General features: G+C 43.7%; 1 protein-coding gene and 1 long non-coding RNA gene across 3 annotated transcripts in view; one reads left to right on the plus strand and one right to left on the minus strand.

The window, feature by feature from the left end:
• Positions 1-723: 723 nt before the first annotated feature.
• MOB4 (MOB family member 4, phocein) lies at positions 724-8,947 on the minus strand. The gene is made up of 8 exons (XM_072341427.1): positions 8,799-8,947; positions 7,089-7,151; positions 6,291-6,391; positions 5,467-5,509; positions 5,125-5,211; positions 4,053-4,132; positions 3,263-3,374; positions 724-2,369 (listed from the first exon to the last, which is right to left on the minus strand). The coding sequence occupies exons 1-8, from the start codon at positions 8,856-8,858 to the stop codon at positions 2,238-2,240; spliced, it is 678 nt and encodes a 225-aa protein (XP_072197528.1). The 5' UTR covers positions 8,859-8,947; the 3' UTR covers positions 724-2,237.
• A 17-nt stretch (positions 8,948-8,964) lies between these two features.
• LOC140254647 (uncharacterized) overlaps positions 8,965-19,929 on the plus strand; it is a 44,401-nt gene continuing 33,436 nt past the window's right edge. Inside the window, exons 1-3 of one of the 2 annotated variants that reach the window (XR_011904278.1) lie at positions 8,965-9,053; positions 9,476-9,638; positions 18,854-18,942. This is a non-coding gene — a long non-coding RNA (uncharacterized lncRNA). The other variant, XR_011904279.1, reaches the window with a different exon arrangement.

A 19,929-nucleotide genomic window follows, 5' to 3' on the forward strand; every position in this document is an offset into this window, starting at 1 on the left:
CAGCGTATTTCAAAGGCAGCCATCCATTTCCCTGTTATGTAGAGTGTAAATTCAATCTGTTAATGTATTTAACTAGGCAAACCAACAATTCTGTTAGGCAAAGTGCAGTTTTATGGTACCATTCAGGCACATGTGTGTACACAGTACTCGTGTAAGCAACAGCAAGGGAAAATACAAGCAGTGTTTCACTTAAGCCTTATATATAAAATCAGCTAAAGCGAGCAAGTCAATTTACAGTGCAAATCTGAGTGAGAATCAACAGGCTAAAAACTTGCAGAGTGTTGTTCTGAAGTAAAACTCTTGAAGCGTGAGAGGATGAAAAGAGCTTTAAAACTTGAATGCAGTCCTGAGCACCACATTTTCTTCGGTGGTGTAAAGGAAAGGTAATAATCAGTAACACAAGTTGCATGTTGTTGCCTGTCAGTCACCGTGACCCATATAAGCATGCGGAGTGACTGTACAAAAGAACCATGCTGTGAATGGTCCTACAGCAAGCTGTACCAGAACTAAAAACGTTTCACCATCTCCAAAATGACAGTTGTCTTCCTGCCTGTAATACAAACTTAAGATACCTGTTTGGTCTATACAAGGCAAGTTGGAATTAACTGAGTAGACAGTAACGGAAGCCACGTTTGCTCATACAACATCTCATGCAATAACCCTGCTGACAGTTAAGTACAATTGAAAATGCGAGACAAAACAGCTGCTGAAGAAAACAGTTGCTGAAGTGCTTTATAAGCTTAGTCTCTTTATTATCTCACAGGTAAAATTCCCTTTACATCCAGGTGGTACAGATGCTTGAGGTGTGCTTGATTTGTGTAAAGAAAAAGAGAATTTAAGGCATGTTTAGTGTATTATGGGGGGAAAAGAATATATTAAACAGGTGAACCCTCTTCTTTCCGGGTAAGTGTAACATAGAAAACCAAGTACAGTTTACAGAATCTAGCTTAGTTAGCCCATTGTGACCTGCATAAAGAAATAACAGAGCCTCCCCCCAGCAACTTCCAAGAGAAATGACTGGCTACCTCTTTGAACTAATAAGCAAACTTCATTGAACGTAAGAACACCGCTAGTGCTTTTATACCCTGCATTCGTCTCCACGCAGCAGTACAGCTGTCTGCTATATTCATCTCTAACACATTTAATTCTACCATTCTAGACAAAACACAATTAAGCAGCACTCATGGAAATTGTCAGTTATTGCAAATCTGCAAAGGCAAACAGGAACAAACAGCTAAACGGGAACAGAGGCGTCAGTCCAAATCTTCCTCTCAGTATAATCCAGGTGAACAAGGAAAAATGAACAGAGACTGAGAATATGCTCAACTCTTACAGAGTCAGGCTCCGTTTTTCAAGTACGTAGGTGCTGTCTTTCTGAAAATCCAAGTGAAGGCTATGCTAGTGGGTTACGTAGCGTAGTGAGGATATCTGTGTGAGGTATACTCTGTAAGCCACCGCCATAAATACAAACAGCTGTAAGCCATGGAGTTGGTGGTGTTTTTTGCCACAGTTACTCTGAAAGAAACTGCGGAGTGGAGAAGCGTGCTGTAGCAGGACAGAAAGCAGCCCCTGCTGCACACAAGCCTCTGCCGCTGACTAAAGGAAAAGAACAGGCTGAAAAAGTAAGTTAGATATCTATATCAATAACACATCTGTTAAATAGCATAGTCAAATTAGCCTCTTGGTATCACTAATACTATAGATGCTATTAGTGTTTGGATAGACGCATACAGGAATATGCACAACCAGAAGTAAATCTTCTAAGCCATCTTAAAAAAATAAAAGCTGAATTAGGAATAAGCTACGCTGCCAAGAGCTTCCTGCACAATTCTGTATTGAAGGAGGAAATCTTTCCTCGAACCTAGCCGCCGTATTACAGAACGGCTTGCTGGGTAACCTTAATCTTGCTTTATTCCCCACCCAATCTGTCATCTTCGGGATTGTTGATTCAATGATTGTTTAGCAGCAATTTTAGAGAACTGTAAATTCTTTTTATTACCAGGCATTATAAACAGATACCGCTACTTTTATTTAAAAACCATGAGTGCCACGTCGATGAATATACAGCCCGTGAATAACTTAAAAGTAGTTCCCATATTAAAAGGCAACGCACACAGCATACAAAAAGTATACTAAACAAAGCTATGAGGATACGTGATTGAAGTGTCTAAAATGATATATACAGTACATCATTAATTTGTTTGTATTCAGTATAGGCTTCAATACTGTCATCCCCATCATGCCTCGCTCTCCCCTGACACTGAATTTTGCACTTCTTCTTCCAAAATGGGTACAATCAGGTTATCCTTGGACATCAGATTATACTTCATCACAAACTTAGTGAACCGGTGACACAAGAAAGTTTCATTCTGGAGATGAAAAGAGGCAAAAAATGTATATGTAGATAGAGAAGGAATATTTTAAACAATTAAGGAAGATGTAATTGAACTGCTTTTATGGAATCATGTAATGGATTTAGGAGTCCTAGAAACAAGTAGCGATGGATACGTGATAAATCTATATTACTTCTGTTAACACGTCCCCTTTACTACTCGATTATAAGCACGTTCTTCAGTTGGGGTTTTGGTTCATGGCTTAAGTCACAGCTCAATTTAACAGTACTTAAGTAAGAACTTATTAAAATATCACCATAGTCCCGCTCTACTCTCCAGAAAAGGATTTTAAGGTATTAAACTCCATCTACATATGCTGTCCCCACCAAAATGGAACACAACTGTTCCACAGCTGTTCCATGCCTCCGACATGCAACTGTCTCCTAATCTATTAATTTCTACTTAATGGTTAAAAACCCCCAAAGCCTTGAAAGTGCCACTTGTTTATCTGCTCTGACGCAGTTTAATAATTACAATCCTTTAACTGGCTGCATAACACATACCATCAGGAAACATACCTAAATAAGCAGTATTGACTACAAGTGTTTTGAAGACATTTGGGAATCTTTAAGGTAAGACGATGAATTTCTGTTGCTTGAATAAAACCAAGCAAATGAAAGCATAACCAAATGGATATATGAACTAAACAAAGAACTTTTCTTTTGTAACTCTATAAAAAGCACACACACCTTCCTGTGTGTAATTTAGTCCTGAGACATCACAGCATGGAATTTCAGTTCTTACAGAAGTATTATCTGCTGTAATGAATACTTTGCATTGGTGCAGGTCTTCTGTTAGTGTTAAAAGAAGGCAATGCAACTATTGCAGCTGTTCGCTTTAGCAAGAAACTGAACTGTTAAATTACTTACTTCATATTCATCAAATATCTGCCGGTGGTGGAAATAAGCATGTGAAAATATTCTGTAGATCCTTCGGCACACAGATCCTAATTTGGCTACAGAGGACTCCTTTATGCTAACCCTGCAAGCACCAGGAGAAAGGTTACAAAACAAATCTACTGTCATGATTAGGGAAAAACAAACAAGTCAATGTTAATTCTGTCTGCATGTTGATGCACCCTGCACATTTAAAAACTGTTCTATTTGCCTGTAGTATAGAAATATCTGGTAGGGGCTGGATTTCTGGTTTCTAGCAATAGAAGAAGACTTCCAGCTGTACCTCCTTACCAATAGAGGATTCCCAGAGAGGCACTGTCTTGACTTCTCCGGTTAGGTTTCCATGATCCAGCATGGCAGTGCACTTAGTGCACTCAGTCTGGCTTCTGCTGTGTCAAACTGAATTGCTGCTCATTTCTGGAGGTTTTTGTGGAGTACTGTATAACTCCTCTAAGTCCTGTTACTTAGACTGGCATTCCAGTGGAAGCCTCATAGCAATATCAGCAAATATTAAGAAAACAAACAATTTCCACTTAAAGAGCACCCTTGTCAGTCCCAGCTAAAGGCAGACTCTTTCAATAGGCAGGAATTCTTTCTTGGCTTGAAAGTGACAGTTAATGCACCAACAACACTGGCCCATTCAGTAGGACTTCTGATGCTCTCAGTAGCATTCCACAAAAATGGTGTTACACGTTTCTATGTGGTCTTTAAGTGCCATCTACAGCCCCACCACCTCTCTGCTCCCAAAAGAAAACATTTTTACCTGCTGGGGAAATACTTGTTGCTATTCAGAAGACACGCAGCTCCATCAAGTGTGTGTCTGGTGTAGTCTATAGCAGGACACTACAAAATACAGCGAGGACATAACTTATTTAATGAAAAACAATTATGTTTTCTGATGCTTTTAATATAATCAGCCATTTTTATTCCCAGAAGTTTCTTACAGCCTCTCTCAAGGTCTGGCTACATTTCCTTCTCAAGCTTTTCTTTGTTTCACAACCCATGTCTATTATTTCAAGAGAAAAGTTACTATGGAAATATGGTCATGTGCGTGAGCAGTGAATTTTATGCATCTCCCTAAGTAACACCTTATAATGCAAACAAGTACTGGAAATACGCTAAGAGGAAAAACATTCCTCATGTCACAGCTGACTTGTTTCTCACGTTGTCTTCCAGACTGCTGCTTTTACATCTTATCCAAGAAGAGTTATATATCAAAAACAAAACTACGGAACTGCACCTGAGCAAAATAGCAGTTTTTAACCTCATCAAAGAAAAACAAAAGCGTAAATCTAGATAAATATATAGCAAGCCAAGACCCGTCTCTGCAATCAAGCACGTGGAGAAGAAAAGGACAAAAGCCAACGTGAACTGGGACAGGCGGAAAGAGGTGAGCAATGTCTGTCTGTTTTGTCATCCCCTGCTTGCAGAGGAATGACTTCTCAGCTGTAACTGTTGGTCAGCAGTCTCTCAGGGTTGTCTCGCTCGCTCCCTGCCCATGAGGGATATAGCTATCAATGTGGAAAACAGCAGGTGAATGATGTTCAGAGATAACCAGCATTACCTCCTCTTCTCTCTGACTGCAAACAACACCTAGATAGAATGCAGTCAATCTGTCTCTGATACTGCTGTAGGGAGCAGCGCCCTCCTACCTTATCCTACCTTCTCTAAACCCACTACTCAACAGGAAAGAAGGAAACCTCAAGTGATTGTTCTTAACCCACAAAAGCTCTCAGCTTGACTAAAAGGCCAACTGCAAGAGTCTTCATGAGAGCTGTGAGGTGTAGAAGAAAACCTGACATCAGTAGGGTCAGTTTTACACAACTCATCCATACCTCTTTGGGTGTTTTGTGAGCCGCACAAAGAAAAATCCATTGTTCGGTTGCTGTCATCTGAGTGCACGTGTCTGGGTGACATTCACTCTGTTAAAGCAATTGCTCAGTTACAAAAAAACAGTTTCACTTACCCAACAGCAAAAAAAAATCAGATGGTCTTTTCAAATCACTGCCTTGTCCTGCCCACCACCAGAGAGAGTTATTTGCTCAAAGTCTTTAAAACCCCAAAATATCTCCTACCTGAAGCCACTGCTTAAACACACACGTATAAATTCAGCAGCAAGCTCTACAGACTGCATCGAGTCTCTTCCCCAACACAATATAAAAATTATTAAGATTTACCTGAAGCTTGACAGCGAGTCCATTGAGCTCAAGGCAGAATTGTCTACAAAGGAATTTGAACACAGCAGCATCAAAATCAAGCCATTTGTTTTCATACTGAATATACTAAATAGAAACAAAACGATACATTTTGATCTTCTTAACAGATATTAATGGTTTTTCTTTGAAATGTCTGTTGTAAAGTGGAAAAAAAAGAACAAAACCCATCAGACTTGAAGAATACCATCACATAATGTCAGCCAACGTGATGCTTGAAAAAATCCTATGTGCAACTTCCAAGAATCTCGGGTGATTCTCAAAAGGACAAAGAAAACAAGAGCCAAGAGGTTAAGGGGGCAGGTACATCGAACATCATCTTCTCAGTTCAACACAGAATGGCAATATGTTTTGAATGTCCTTACTCTATAACTGTAATACTATAAGAACTGCAAGACACAGCTACTCTTCCTTTCTCTCTTTTAAAACATATCTTCCTGCAAGTTCCAGAAGAAAAAAACACTGGATGTATGTGGAAGAATGGAAGCTGTATTCCCAATAAGCAAAGATTAAGCACTAATGACACTATAAGAAACTCCTATGGAAATTCAAGACTATTTTTGTAGGAAAAGTACGTCAGAAAAACTTTCGAAGTGAAGAACAATTCAGAGACCATTTTAAAGACTAAGAAATTCAGACAATTGCATAATACAAAATGATTATGATACTTAACAGTAGAAATAGCAAATTTCAATTAAGTTGAATATGACAAGTTAAAAGTAATAAAACCCACTACCGCTATCAATAACAAAGCTCAGACTTGGGACAACACGTTGATGAATTCTTACCTTAGATGTTCATACTTCCATACACCTTCGTCCTGGCCTTCGGGAGGCTCAAGGATCTTATCGATGTTGGAACAGTCCGCCCTTATGTTTTGTTGGATGTACTAAGGTGGAGGGGGAGACACAAAAACTAGATCTTGTTGCAATTACAGTAAAACAAGATATTTAGGACATTATTATGCCTTCAAGAGATTTACTGTCCCAGAGATAAAGTCATTTTCCAGTTATTTAGGAAGTGATGGACAGGCTAAAAAGTGGATTTCTCTTTTTTTACAGCCTGTAGTGAAATGCACCTGTGCGACTGGAAGGAGTTGGAGCCAGGATGCACCCCTTCCCAGACCTCATTTAAGGGCTGGCAGTGGAAGTGAGGGTATCCCTGCACACCTGAGGCCTTACAGAGGTAAACAGATTTTCTTTGCTTGTTTCTAAGTCTACGGCTGCTATATTTGGTGCTTGTTCTCATTTGCTGCAGTCTAGGGTTGTGCCACCCTGCTGTTACTGCTGTACTTTCCATCACATTTCAGCATTACATAACCCCACCATTTTCCTGTATCTGATTTGTTTAAACCACACTTGAGAATTCCAGCCATTTCTCCACGTCCAATTGGTAGTTACTTGTTCTTTTAAAAATGAAATTATGAAATTCCCTCTTTTGCAGACACACCGTAAGCAGGTAAATAACATGCCATGATGCCTTTACGTGTCATGATGCCTGTGCTTTGCTTTAGTTTGCTTGTTTTTAAGCAAAAAAAATAGGGAAGTTGAGAAACTGAGTTTACAAACAACGTTTCAGATGAGTACCTGCTGAACAGCTAATGTACTATCCATCTCCTCAAAGGACTCATCAGGCCAATTGTAGAAATCCTGTTTAAAAAAAGAAATTGAACCAATTTAATGAAAAGAAGGGGACAGGAAGAAAGGCACAGTACATTTAAATGTGAAGGAACAAAGGTGCAGGCTTAGTACATAGAATGTCGGGAAACTGCATCTTAATAGAAGCAGCGTGCAAACTTGGTGTGAACAGGGTGATGCAGTGCTTGGGCTCCTAATGTGCCAGCATTAAAACATCTGTCTTTGACTTGATGTGTGCTAAATATCGCTTCTTCCACACATCTTGTTGCAGCTTTAGATTTTTAAATCAGTCACATGCAGCATCCATGTCACAAGCTGACTTGTAAGAATGGGAAAACAAGAGGTCTGTAGAGTTATCAAATTGGCACTAAGCTAAAAATCTGTGTTCTGTTATACACCACAGAAAGCACCTTGTGCAGGCTGACACCGTGCCATGGACACAACACCGTGCTGTGTTCCTCTGGCTCAGTCTGTGTGCTGCTGCACACAGCAACAACCGCCTGAAGTCTCACAGCAGACCCAGCTGCACATCACTGTCCTGCAGCGAATGCAGTAACCCCAGAGATATAGGATTTCTAACTGCATTTTCTGAATCTCACACTCAGTGCAACATCTCCTGAGAGCTGGAAGCATCACATGTTGGCCTCCTGCTGCTGACCTCATGCCGCAGTGATTCAGGGAAGGCATCCTCCCTGTGATGCTCAGCAAGCTGCTCTGCAACAGCTGGAGTGAAAAGAGGGAGCAGCCAGTGCTTGGATGTTGGGTTGTTGTATTTGCACAATGTAGAGTTATACCACAGCATCATCTGTAATTAAATACAGTCACAAACTAAAGATGTACCTCCCAAATTCTTCAGCCCATGTGAGTTTTACTGTATGCTGAATGATTTCACTAAATGCAGTTCTGTATTTTCCAGGACACCCAGAAAACAAGTAGCAGAAGGCAGATGCTCCACGTCTTCTACGTGTTAAGCATACATAGAAGGCAGCACTGCACAGCACTGCCTAGCGATGCACCTCTGGATGTCCTGCCGAAGGCTAACGAGGGAAAGCGATGCGTCCTCGCACAGCACTGTGCCGTTCACTGCTCTGCTGCTGGCCTCTCCCGGCAACGGCAAAATGAAGGCGCCCCCCCCAAAGGCCTCATGGAGGGCTCGCCTCGGGAGTAATGAGGACCGCGGACGCCCAGGCAGGATGCGACCCTTCGAGGCGGCCTTGGAGACGGCGGCGCGGCGCGGTAAGTGAGCAGGAAGCGGCTGACAGCCGTGTTACGTAAGGGCTGCCCGGGCCGGGCCGGGCCTTCATCGGGCCGCGGTTGCGGCCTGGCGGTGCCGTTGCCGCAGTACGGTGTGCCCGGTGCGCACGGCGAAGCGGCCCCCGCGCGGGGGAGGCGCAAGGCGGCAGAAGCCCCGGTGCCGGCGGGTTACTCGGCGACGGAGCTCAGCGGACCGCGGCCTATAGCCGGCAGCCGCACGGACTATCCCCGGCCCCGCCGCTCCCCGCGGCCGCCTCAGCTCCCGGCAGGACGGGCCCCGGAACAAAGCGGTCCCGTGGAGCGCGGCCGGGCCGGTAACGGCGCCCGAAAGGACGGCCCGGCCCCGTGCCTCTGCGGCGGCACCACGCGCTCCCCGGTTCCGGCCGCGCGGCTACGGCGCCTCACCTGGGCCTTGGTGCCAGGCCTGTTCCGCCTCAGCACTGCCGTCCCCTCCGCCATGACCATAGTGACAGCGGCAGCAGGACCCGGATGTGGCGACGCCGGGCGGGGCGGAGGGCGAGGGGCCGGAGCGAGCGGGCGTTGGGCGGGGCGAAAAGTCTCGCGAGAGGCGCCGAGGAAGCGGCCTAGTGTGGGTGCGGGCCTGGCCGCATGTAGGCCGCGTGTGGTGGAAGCGGCTGTTCCATGGCCTGCACGCACGAGGTGCGCTGAAGGCCGAGGTGTTGTGAGCGCAGCGGGGGGGCTGCGGTGGGAATCTAAAGCACAGAACCGGGGCAGGTGTGATGGTTGCAGCTGTCCCTGACTTCTGATCCATGGACACGTTGCTTCTGAAACGCAGACAGGTCTGGCTGAGAGCAGGCAGTTCTCTGAGAAACACGTGCACCCCTCCCGATGGAAACTGGCTCCGTTTGGTGGGGAACAAATAAAGTTTAAAGGGTTCTTTCAATCTGATCCACAGTAATTCCACAGCCGGGTTTTTACCTGGTCCACGTTGCTTCATGAGCAAAAAAGGGGAATACTGAGCCAAGATCATCCTACCCCTGCTCTGTTAGGGCCTGGACGTGCCTCTCTAGGCCTTCTGCTTAGTGGGGTGCAAAAGCTTGACGCTGTTCTTACTGTGGCAGGTAACAGGCATGATGAGAAAAGCCTTCTGAAAGCAGGACTGCTGCTGCCATCGGAACTCCTTCTAGAATGGGAAGAAAAGGAAGTAATCAACATAGATGGAGTCTGCCTTCATTCTTTGTGCTTCAGATAGCTGGAAAGAACTGGATCCTCCCCAAAGGACAGGTAGGGCTGTGCGTGACTTCTTTTTTTTGCACGCATTAGGGCTTTGATGTTCTAGAAGTCAGTGGAACAAACAGGTCTACATTCTGACAGTGCAAGAATGAGCATTTGACTCTGATACTGACCTCCACTCATAACCCAGGGGATATAAAATTTGGTATGTAGCCATGGTCTTAAGAAACAGTGAGGACAAATGGATCACCTTGGCAGTGTAGTAGGTTACACTGTCCTTGCTGACAAGGACAGCTTACTGGTGCAGGAAAACGTTCAGTCTATTGACCATCCAACGCACAAGCACGTCCTCCATTTCATTAGGCTAAGGGATGCTTTGTCTGTTTGCTTGGTTTTTTTTCTTACCCCCATGAAACTTCTGAAGTAAATGTGGCATTTGTTTCGTATAAAGACTGGATAGGGCTGAGAAATGTTTTATTTCACTAGCATGACAGCAAGGTGCTGAAAATCTCCTGGGGTTGGAAGCACGATTTGCAGTTTGGGCCTGGAGCAGAGAAGATCTATGTTGTGCACTTGGCAACATGGCAGTGCAGGTTCAGTGCAGTCCTGCTGGGTGAAGGCTAGGCTGGCAGGCAGCCTTGGCCAAGGGCTAAGCAGAATGGTACAGGCAGTAAAGGTGTATGTGTTCCCTCTGTTCCTCAGGGTTGCCTGGTCTCAGGTTACACCACAGTGGATTAGAGCAGCTTTTCAAGAACAAAAGTGAGAACCTCATGAGTGTAGCTCCTATAATGATCTCTAAAAGACAGTATTTAAATGCTGAAATGCTAGGCTTAAACAATTACCTGTTAGGTATTTTTTCCTACTGCACCTTTTTTTTTCTCCTCAAGATGTCATCCAGTTTCCTAAGTTAATTAAGATGTGGATACATTAAATATCTTCCCCCTCTCGGTATGTGATTACACCAGAATACCTGCTTTATCACACAAGATAAAAGCATGCTCGCTGCAGGGGAAGATAATGCTTCTCACTGAGCTTGTGTTTCGTTGTGCAACAAAATTGTCCTTTACGATAACCACAGTACGATAACCTCGTTTCTGCCCTAATGTGTGCTGCTGTAACTACTGCAGTACCACTGCCACAGGGCAGATTTCAGGTCAGCTTGTTGTGCCAAAGGATTTCTCTATTATCCTGTTAGTGCCCACTCGTGTTTATTGGGAATTCATTACCACCACCTCAACAGAGCAGCTCTTGCATAGTTTCCCTACAGCTCCAAAGTAGGTAGTCACCAGCTATGGGAAATGGAAGACACTACAGCCAACTTCTAATGAAACTGTAGGGTGATATTTAACATTGTTGGAGAAGTGGCAACAGGTCACCCCCAGCAGAAAATACGTAGTTTAGAGTATGTGGGAGCTGAAGTTCCTCACTGTAGCTACTGAAGCTGATAAATATTTTTTATTACGGTCTGTTGTGGTTATCTGCAGGCTTACAGTTTATCTAGCCATGTTGCTTTTATAACGGCTTTAATGCAATAAGAACTACTATTTCATTGCTATTGATTTTGGTAGCACTGATTGCTGCATGGATTTATTTCACGCAAGCCTGTATCAAAGCCTTTTAAGACAGCCTATACTCTCAGGCTGCATTACTAGGTCAACACATACCAACTGTGAAGGCATACCTAGGAACAGTATAAAGTGCTGACCTGTGCAGTCAAGTGCAAATAACCTTGAATCCATTCTCAAGGCGAAAGAGGGCAGTTAGAAAGATGCCAATGTGATTGCTTCAGCATGAGTTGAGTACATATCTTACTGTTTAAGAATGCTACATTAAAGATAAGTGAAGTATAATTTGTGAAACAGTGTCAGGTCTCTACTAAGTTGTCGGAGAGGAAGAGAGCTGGCAAGATAAAGCAAATTTATTTATTCATTACTGCATTAAGATTTGCATCAGCCCTGGTTCTGAAGGCTGCCACACATCGTGAAGTACCAAATGAGGAGTGAGCTAACTGCAGCTCCTTCTACCTATTGGACTTCTTGTGAACGTTTTTGTTTTCCAGAAAACACAGCTTGGGAATGCTACACAGGTATTCATTTTAGTAGCAGAAGTGCAGGTACTGTAAGAGGACAATTCTGTAAGCTTTCCCCATCAAAAGTAAGGATGTCCTGATAATTTCGAAGCCCCTTAGGCTTCCCTCTACTGCTTGCTTGTTTAAGGATGCTTAAACAGCAGGTTTCAAAAAGCAAATATTTTCCATTTTGCAAATGTTCAAAGGAAGACTGGAATTCAAGGCCAGAGCCAGGCAGGGGAACTGAAGACTTCTACGTCTTCTTTGAATCTGCACTTTCACCTTCAATCGCCCCCTCTCGGTTTTTGTGATGTATTATTAAACTGGCAGCCATCCTTTTCCTACTACCATTTTCCAGCTGCCAAAGCTGATGGTTCAGATGCTTACCTTCCCTCTGGCTCCCACTGTTGCTTGCAGCACTTTCCCTTGAGCTCTTTCTGGAATCACGATGCGTCCTTTGGTTACAGTCTCTGCTGCACATCGTTCAACCAGAACATGATCAAACAGGGGAAGAAATTTCCTAAATGCTGTTCCTGCCTGTGAAGGGGCACAAATGTTGAAGGAAAAATAGATGAACAAAAGTGCATCTAAAAAAAAAGACAACCCACAACTAAGTGGGTGCGAGAGAACAAGAGTTTAAGAAAAAAGTCGGGCACTTCTTATCCATCGAAGCAAAATAAGCCACCTTTGATTCCATCACAAATCGATGGAGACAAAAGCAAAGCTGTGCTACAACTGCTTCAAGCTCCTCAGAAGCAGCTCGCTCCCAAGTGGCCTTCGTGGGCTCACGCTGGGCTCTCTGTGCCCTTGAGGCAAAGCTCCTCGCTCCAGCTGAGAACAAGCCACCAGCAGATGGAGCAGGAGCCCCACGAGGCTGCAAGTTCTGCAGGCATTTAATCCTAAACGGTTACTTAGTACTGCTCACTGAGAACAGCTTGTTGATCATAAAGAATTGTACTTTTACATTCACAGACAGAACTTAATCAAGATTGAGGACAGCTGCGTTTTCATTCACCGTAGCAGAGTACTTTATAGTAACAAACTGTCAGTCTAGGCCTGTAGCTCATGTCTTTTTCAGGCAATTTCAAGACATGGCATCTCACATGATGTAACGGAGGTTCTCAAGTCTGAAGTCCAAATGAAGACTGCTGTTAATTGGAATGGAAGCAGCACTCCAGCTCCCACACGGGAGACGAAGGCAAGCACAGAACTTCACCAAGCAGGGGCAGGAAAAGGAATTTGCTCCGGTTTAGGAGGAAAGATAAGGAGCCTTGCCAAGTCACATGGAGACAGTGTCATGCAAGGCAGGTACCCTGGGCTCACTGCAACAGCTAGAAGCAGCTTGGCATCTGTGCACCCTCCACTGACACTGATCAACACGCATGCTTTAAAACTAGGGGGAAACAAAGTGGTAGGCAACGTGTGAGCACAAAATGAGCGTGTGAAAGATGCATCCCCCAGGAGAACTGTTATTACAAGAATGATTAAAAAGACATGGAAACGACTGTGAATCGTGATGATGTTCATTCTAAGAAGATACCAGTGCTGATCTCTTTCTCTTTTCATTCCTTGAAATGGAAAGTTCTGTTTAACTGCAATCAGTTAAGCAAACTTCAGAATGCAGGCACTTTGTGCCTAAGCTCCTGGGAACACTGTCTCCTTCTGCCTGCTCGGTGGTTGGCAGCACTGCACACAGCAGGGGGTTGAAACTAGATGATCATCACGGTCCTTTTCAACCCTGGCCATTTTACAATTCCTAATTTTATAAGGATCAGAACAATGAAATATTGGTGCAGGTACAAGGACAGCTCTGCCCTTACACAGCGCTCCTGCAGAGAAGGCCTGGATGGAAGCAGCTTACAGAGCCAAGCACAACACGAGGAGCTCCGTTTTCCCTCCCATGCTCTGCAGACACAACAAAGTCCCTGCTTGAACTGACTGCTGTGGGACACTGTGGGCAGGGCACAGGATGGGGCCAAAGCTGCAGAACCCAATGCAGCCCCCCCAAGGACTCAGTGACCTTGCAGCTCACCGGGCCGCCCCAAGTTTCAAGCCAGTTCCAAGCCGGGCTAACTGAGCACCCACTTGGCAATAAGGCAGGACACTGACAAAGGGATCACCTGCTCTGTCCCTGCCTGCCTCCATCCCCCCGTGGCCTGGTGCAGTATGGATTGACGTTATGGATTAATGTCATCTGTAAACAACATTTCCTTGAAATTGCAGGGTACTTATGTAGAAATCTGGGTAAGGATGGATTATTTCCAATTCTGATGATGATGGTATGGCATAGTAAAGCAAACCAGGGCTTGTGGAGCTTATTTGTTACCATCAGCTTCTTTTGTAAGAAATGAGAGCTGAAGCATGGGGAAAACAGAGAGATTTTGGTCTGCTCTTGATGCCCAGTATGGGACAGAAGGTCCTGCCTTAAGCATTACAAAGATGCTATTGTATGTTCTCGCTGGAAGGTGGCAGTGAAGGAAGAACAATTAGGGCAACAGCATTATTTTTGTTAGAGGTCATCTGGTAACTTGAAGGTATGAGATGTGCAGCTTCACTACGTTTACTCCAGTTAGTTGATTCATGAGTAAATTGGTTTCTAAAACAATCCAAAAACCAAACTGTGGATTTTGAGTATTTGCTGAGGGATGAGATCAGTGAATGTTTGATTTGCTTAGTTTAGTAGCCAGGGGAACAACCAGGTCTAATAGTTGGAAGTGGTCTATAGAGATCACATGTGATGAGTTTTTTCCTTTAGGCAGTGAATGAGGACTTTTGTGGTGGTAGACCTGCTGGAGCATGTTGTGCAGTTGATGTGCTGTGGCATAACAGCATAGCTGGACTTAGTGTGGAAAATGGTCTGTGCCAGAAGCAGGGTCTTGACTGTGTAAGTTCAGTTACATCCAGAGCTTATTCCTCCTTGATGTTAAAGCAGATCATCATAGTTGTTCTTTCTGTCACACAAGCAGTGATTTGTGTGTGTGGACTGGTGGTGTTATCAGCAGCTGGCATTCCTGGAAAGAGAAGGTGTTATTTTTTCCCCTTTCTGGACAGCTTGTCTGACAGATCATGGTATATTACTGTAATCCAGAGGATGGCCACAAGGAGGATCAGAGGGCTGGAGCACTTCTCCTACAAATACAATCTGAGAGAGCTGGGCTTGCTCAGCTTTGGGAAGAGAAAGCTCCAGGGAGACCTCATTGTGGCCTTCCAGTACTTAAAAGAAGCTTACAGGCAGGAGGGGTAACAACTTTTTACACAGCCTGGTAATGATAGGACAAGGTGGAACGGCTTTAAACTAAGAGAGGGAGAAATTAAGTTGATGCTAGAGGGAAACTTCTTACTGAGAGCATGGTGAGGCTATTGCACAAGCTGCCTAGAAAAATTGTGGGTGCCCCATCCCTGAAGTCATTTGCAGCCAGGCTGGGTGAGGTGCTGGGCTGCTAGCCTGATCTAGTACCTGATTTAGTGGTTGGCAACCCTGCTCATTGCGGGAGGCTGGAACTGGATAATCTTTGGAGTCCTTAACAGCTTGAGCCAAGTATTAGTACCACAGGAGACCCTTTTCTAATCTTGTTTGTTCTTGAATGTGTAGACATGGATATTGAGGATATGCAAAAAAGATGCAGGTGGGAGTTGTAAGCAGGCAAGATTTTTTCTGGAGTAGCTTCAAATGTGAAAGAGGCAAGATTGGCAAGATGAGAATCAGAAGGAATTTCATGGAGTGTTCATTTTTTTATCCCATTTGGATGCTGCTAAAGGAGAAAGTCGTGGTACCTGAAAGAAAAACATTCTTCACTGTGCTAATGGGTAGGGAAGGAGTGAACCTATAGTTCAGAGTTCTTCCTGCTCCTTCAACCTGATGGAAGAACAGACACTCAGATGTTATTCTGTCCAGGCAAGAAATCAGTTCTACACCAGTTGGATGGTGCAGTATTTACTGACTTGCTCTTTTTCTTGTGAGAGATTTTATGGGCAGCCAGATCTCTTAATCCTTGCTCGTTCTGCAGCACAAGAGATCTTATCCAAAGATATCGTATCCAAAGCAGTGTGGCCAGTAGGGCAAGGGAGTGGCTCTGCCCTTCTGTGCTGCTGCGAGACCTCACCTGGAGCACTGCGTCCAGATAGAGAGTCCTTAGTACAGGAGAGATGTGGACCAACTGGGATGTGTCCAGAGAAGGGATGCTGATGAACGTGAGGGCAAAAGGTCAGTGCGTTGGGGCAAACAGCCACACAACAAAGGGCCACAAAAATGTTTTGTGAGATGGAACACCTTTCCTACAAGGACAGGCTGAGAGAGCTGTGTCTGTTCAGCATAGAGAAGAGAAAGTTCTGGTGGGACCTGATAGTGGCCTGTCCGTATCTAAAAGGGGGGGGCAAATTAGGGATTTCATTTCCAGACATGCTATGAAATGCAAGTTTTCGTTTCTTCTCTGCTAGCAGATGCTGGAAACTTTCTGCAGTGACAGCAAGAGGCCGGTAGGATATTTCAACTGAGCTAATGTCTGAGGGAAGAAGGGAAGTATCTTCTTTTGCTGTCTTAGATACATGTTTGTTTTAAATCTTTTGGTCCCAGCCAAAGGTTAAAAAAGAACAGTGTGTTTCTGTAGTTTCCTAGGACTGTCTAGCCTCGGGGGCAAGAGGTTTCTCTTTAAAAATCATTTCCTCTTCAGTTTATCTCCTAGGAGTTTCATCCAGTTCTCACTGTAGTCAATTACAGGTTTTTCTGCTGACTTAGTCCAAGTTGTCTTGGATCAAGAATTGTAATTTTAACAATGTGGAGGAGTTTAATAGAATGGACTAATTTCTGCTTCAAAATGAGCCACGTGTGCTCTGATGTGGCATGTAAAATGAATTTTTTCTTCCAGCTGCTGTGAGCGTGAGTCCTAATATTGACTTAGAAGCTGTAAATGCCACTTTCTTTTTCATTAGAAGTAATAGATAATCAATGTTGATGCTTGTTGTGGCCTACTGGAAAAGTAGGAAAAGCCCTGTTTTGTGGTTTTTTTTCACAGAAGTGTTTAAATCTTTACTGCAATGCTTTTCTTTTAAAGCAGCTTAACTGCTTTGTTTTAGCAACTTCTCTATAGGAATGGCCCATTTCAGGATGGGTTGGATGATCCCACTTGAGTTGTTGCTCCACAGCTGACAAGCTAGGAAGGATATGGGAGTCTTTTCATCTGACAAAATGTTTTCACCCTTCAGCAAAGCCTAACCCTAAGCACAGTCATGGTGGGAGAGCATTGCGTTCAGCAAGGGGACCTTTTAAAAAAGACAAGCCCAATAAGGAAGGGGTGCTTTTAAGCTGTGGCTCCTGTGGTGTCCCAGTGCATGTCCTGGGAAGCAATGCTTGTACAGAAGGGGTGGGTTTTCCCTCATCCCCAAGTGACCTCAAGCTCTTCTTGGGAAAAAAGTGACAATAGCACCAGTCCCAGCCTGTGTAAAAGAAAAACATGATTGTATGTATAGTGAGATCTTTAGGAAGTGAGGCAGAGCATATGGGAATCCATGAAAGCTGGGGAAAGTACGTTAAAGTGATTAGTCTTGTTACCCGGCTCCTTCCAGCATCTTTGCAAATACTGACTGTGAGTCATTCTAAAGCCTTGTCATTTTTCCTGTGGTTAAGAGTTCCCAGACTTTTGTAAGATGTGTCCCATTAGAAGCATGGATCTTCTCCAGCTTCTGTTACAGTGATCTATGCTATTATAAACAAAAGTCAAGAAACCTTTTTACGAAATACACGTATAAATGTAGCACTGACACAGCCAAGGTAGATGTCAGGGGCAGCGTCCTGATTCATGCATGGATATAAAACAAATGTTTGCTTATGCTACGATATCTGATATAGGTGTGCTTTTTTTGTGCCCTGGTGTAGCACAAACTGAATACTGTTTTTCCTAGGCTCAGTGTGGAGCCAGATGTTCACTCCCTAGCACCCTCCACAATCTTCCTTTGCTTAGTCAAGGATGTCAAGGTTCATTATTCCCCAGATTATTTCCCTATTCTTTAGGGAGCAGGCACAGTGAATCTTAGCAGGGTGAATATATCTGTAAACTTTGTCCAAAAAAAAAATAGCTTTTTCTTAACAGTAATTTGAAGCAAAATAAGTCAATCACAAAATGGGACGATATTATAATTTCTGCTTGGAAGGTCTGTTGTGGCGTTCTAGGCAGCACATCTGGCTGTGGCAAGAGAGCTGAGTTAAGGAACTGTGAAGGCTCTGTTTGGAAGATGCTAAGTGACTGCTGTTTCATATGCTTCAGGCAGAGTAAAAGGGGAAGGGACATACATAATCTTTGATTTGTATTGTTTCTCAGTTTTGTTAGAGAAGGTGTTGCTGTTCTTCTTCCTTTTTGTCTCTAAACTTAAATCCTGCTACACGTGTGAAATTCCCAGATATGGAACCAAAAATGCTCTTAACGTGGAATAGAACTTCAGAAACATTGGCATATCCAGCATCAGATCAATTTAATGGCATGCCACAGGACAACTTTCTTCCCTGTTGCATCATATCCAAGGCAGTGGCAAATTGGGTTTTTTTCCAGTAAGGGCAGCGGTCATGCAGTTGAAGGAGTGAATTAAAAGAAAAAACTCCCAACTCCAAAGAAAATCTTCCCTCTCAGTGTTATCAGAGGACTCTCCTTGCATGTCACACTCAGCAGGCAGGCCCTAAATGACTCTTATTAGCTTCTTTTCCATGGGATATTTGTAGCAGAACTTGATGTGCTGTTCAGAGGTTCTTCAGCATGTGTCTTTGACTGCCAGTGTATTTTAGCTGCATTCTGTATTATTGCTACATTTGGCAGAGGTGACCTCAGCATTCTCTGTTGCAGCCTTTGCATGTGGTGGAGCGGCCTACTCTAGTAAAATCAGTCAGTGGGAGAAATATGTGAGGAAATTCAACTCATGACATTTCAACTCCTATAACTGCAATACGGTCATTCTTGGTGAATTGTTTATTTAGGTAGACCCAGATAACTAAAAATTTAAACACATTAGTTGCAGACAGAGGCAGAGAGAAGCTGAGTATTAAATGTGGTACTTAATATTCCCACCTGAAGCCTGTGATTGGCAGAGAGAAGAGGTAGAAAGGCATGTTAAAATGTTGTGCTTTTTTTTGTAGCACTTCTCTCTCTACACTCTTTAAATGTCATTTGGCACAATTTTCTAACTGGTTACTCTGGACCTTTATCTATTTCAGGTCTACCCTTCCATGAGCTGGATATAGCCAAAGAATCCTGGGATGGGAGCTCAGAACAGAAGAGACAGCATGCACCCTGAAATCTCTTGGTAAGGCTATTAACTCAATAGAGGCTTATGTTGCATTTGAGATCCGTATTAGAGCATATTTTCATCAGTATTCCAGTTTTTTAACCACTCCAGCGTGCTGTTTGTACATCGAATGAAAACCCTTGTAGTTCAGCAGCTCAGAGTTACTTTGCTTGCAATATGCAAAGGAACATGAAAGGCAACCTCATGTTTTAAATTCGAGATTGTATTCAGATAGAGAGTTATGGTTGGTTGCAAGCTGTGTGCTGAGCCTGTTTGATTACCTGTGGCATCCTTGTGTCTTGTAGCTCAGTAGCATGCTGGGGAATGAATCAGTAGGGAGAAAGGCTGTAACTAGTTACGGTGCACAACTTTTCCTAGTTCAAAACATAATAGCTCCTTTTTTTTGGAGCTATCCTGACTCATACCAGGAAAAGAGCTCCTTCTCTAGTTTCTCTTTATTTCCTACTGGACTCTTGGTTTTTTGTATAGCGGTGAGCTGTGCTGTATGGACTCCAAGAGCTGTTTAACATCTCTCTGCATCCTTCTTGCAGAAGACCACTGACAAACCCCTTCTCCTTGAAGAGGTTAAGCAAATGGCTGTATTGGCTTCATTGCAGAATAGAGCTGGTAGGAAATAGAATGGTGTGAAGTGCCAAACCCATGATGCGTGTGCTCTTTCCATTGGGAACACTGAGTCATAAAAGGAAATAAAAGCTGTTATATTTCTGCGTTCTGAAAAAATGTGCTCTAGTCTAGCCTCTTGTGTGAATTCATACAATCTCTGTTCAGTGAATGCTTTCCCTACTGCAGGTTGTGAAACCTGGCTTTCCTTGGTAGAAATTCAGTCTATTTCAGCTGGAAGGAATTGGGTGTCACCTTGGATGGGCCTTCTCCTTTCTCAGTCATCCCCTCCCCTCCCCTTCCCCCGTCAAGTCCAAATGCTAGACTTGTGACTTTCTAAGTAGAATTCATGTTCTGTAGTTTAGTTTAGTTGAGAAGAGCTTG

Source organism: Excalfactoria chinensis, chromosome 7 (genome assembly GCF_039878825.1).
Source record: "Excalfactoria chinensis isolate bCotChi1 chromosome 7, bCotChi1.hap2, whole genome shotgun sequence".
Classification (NCBI taxonomy): Eukaryota; Metazoa; Chordata; class Aves; order Galliformes; family Phasianidae; genus Excalfactoria; species Excalfactoria chinensis.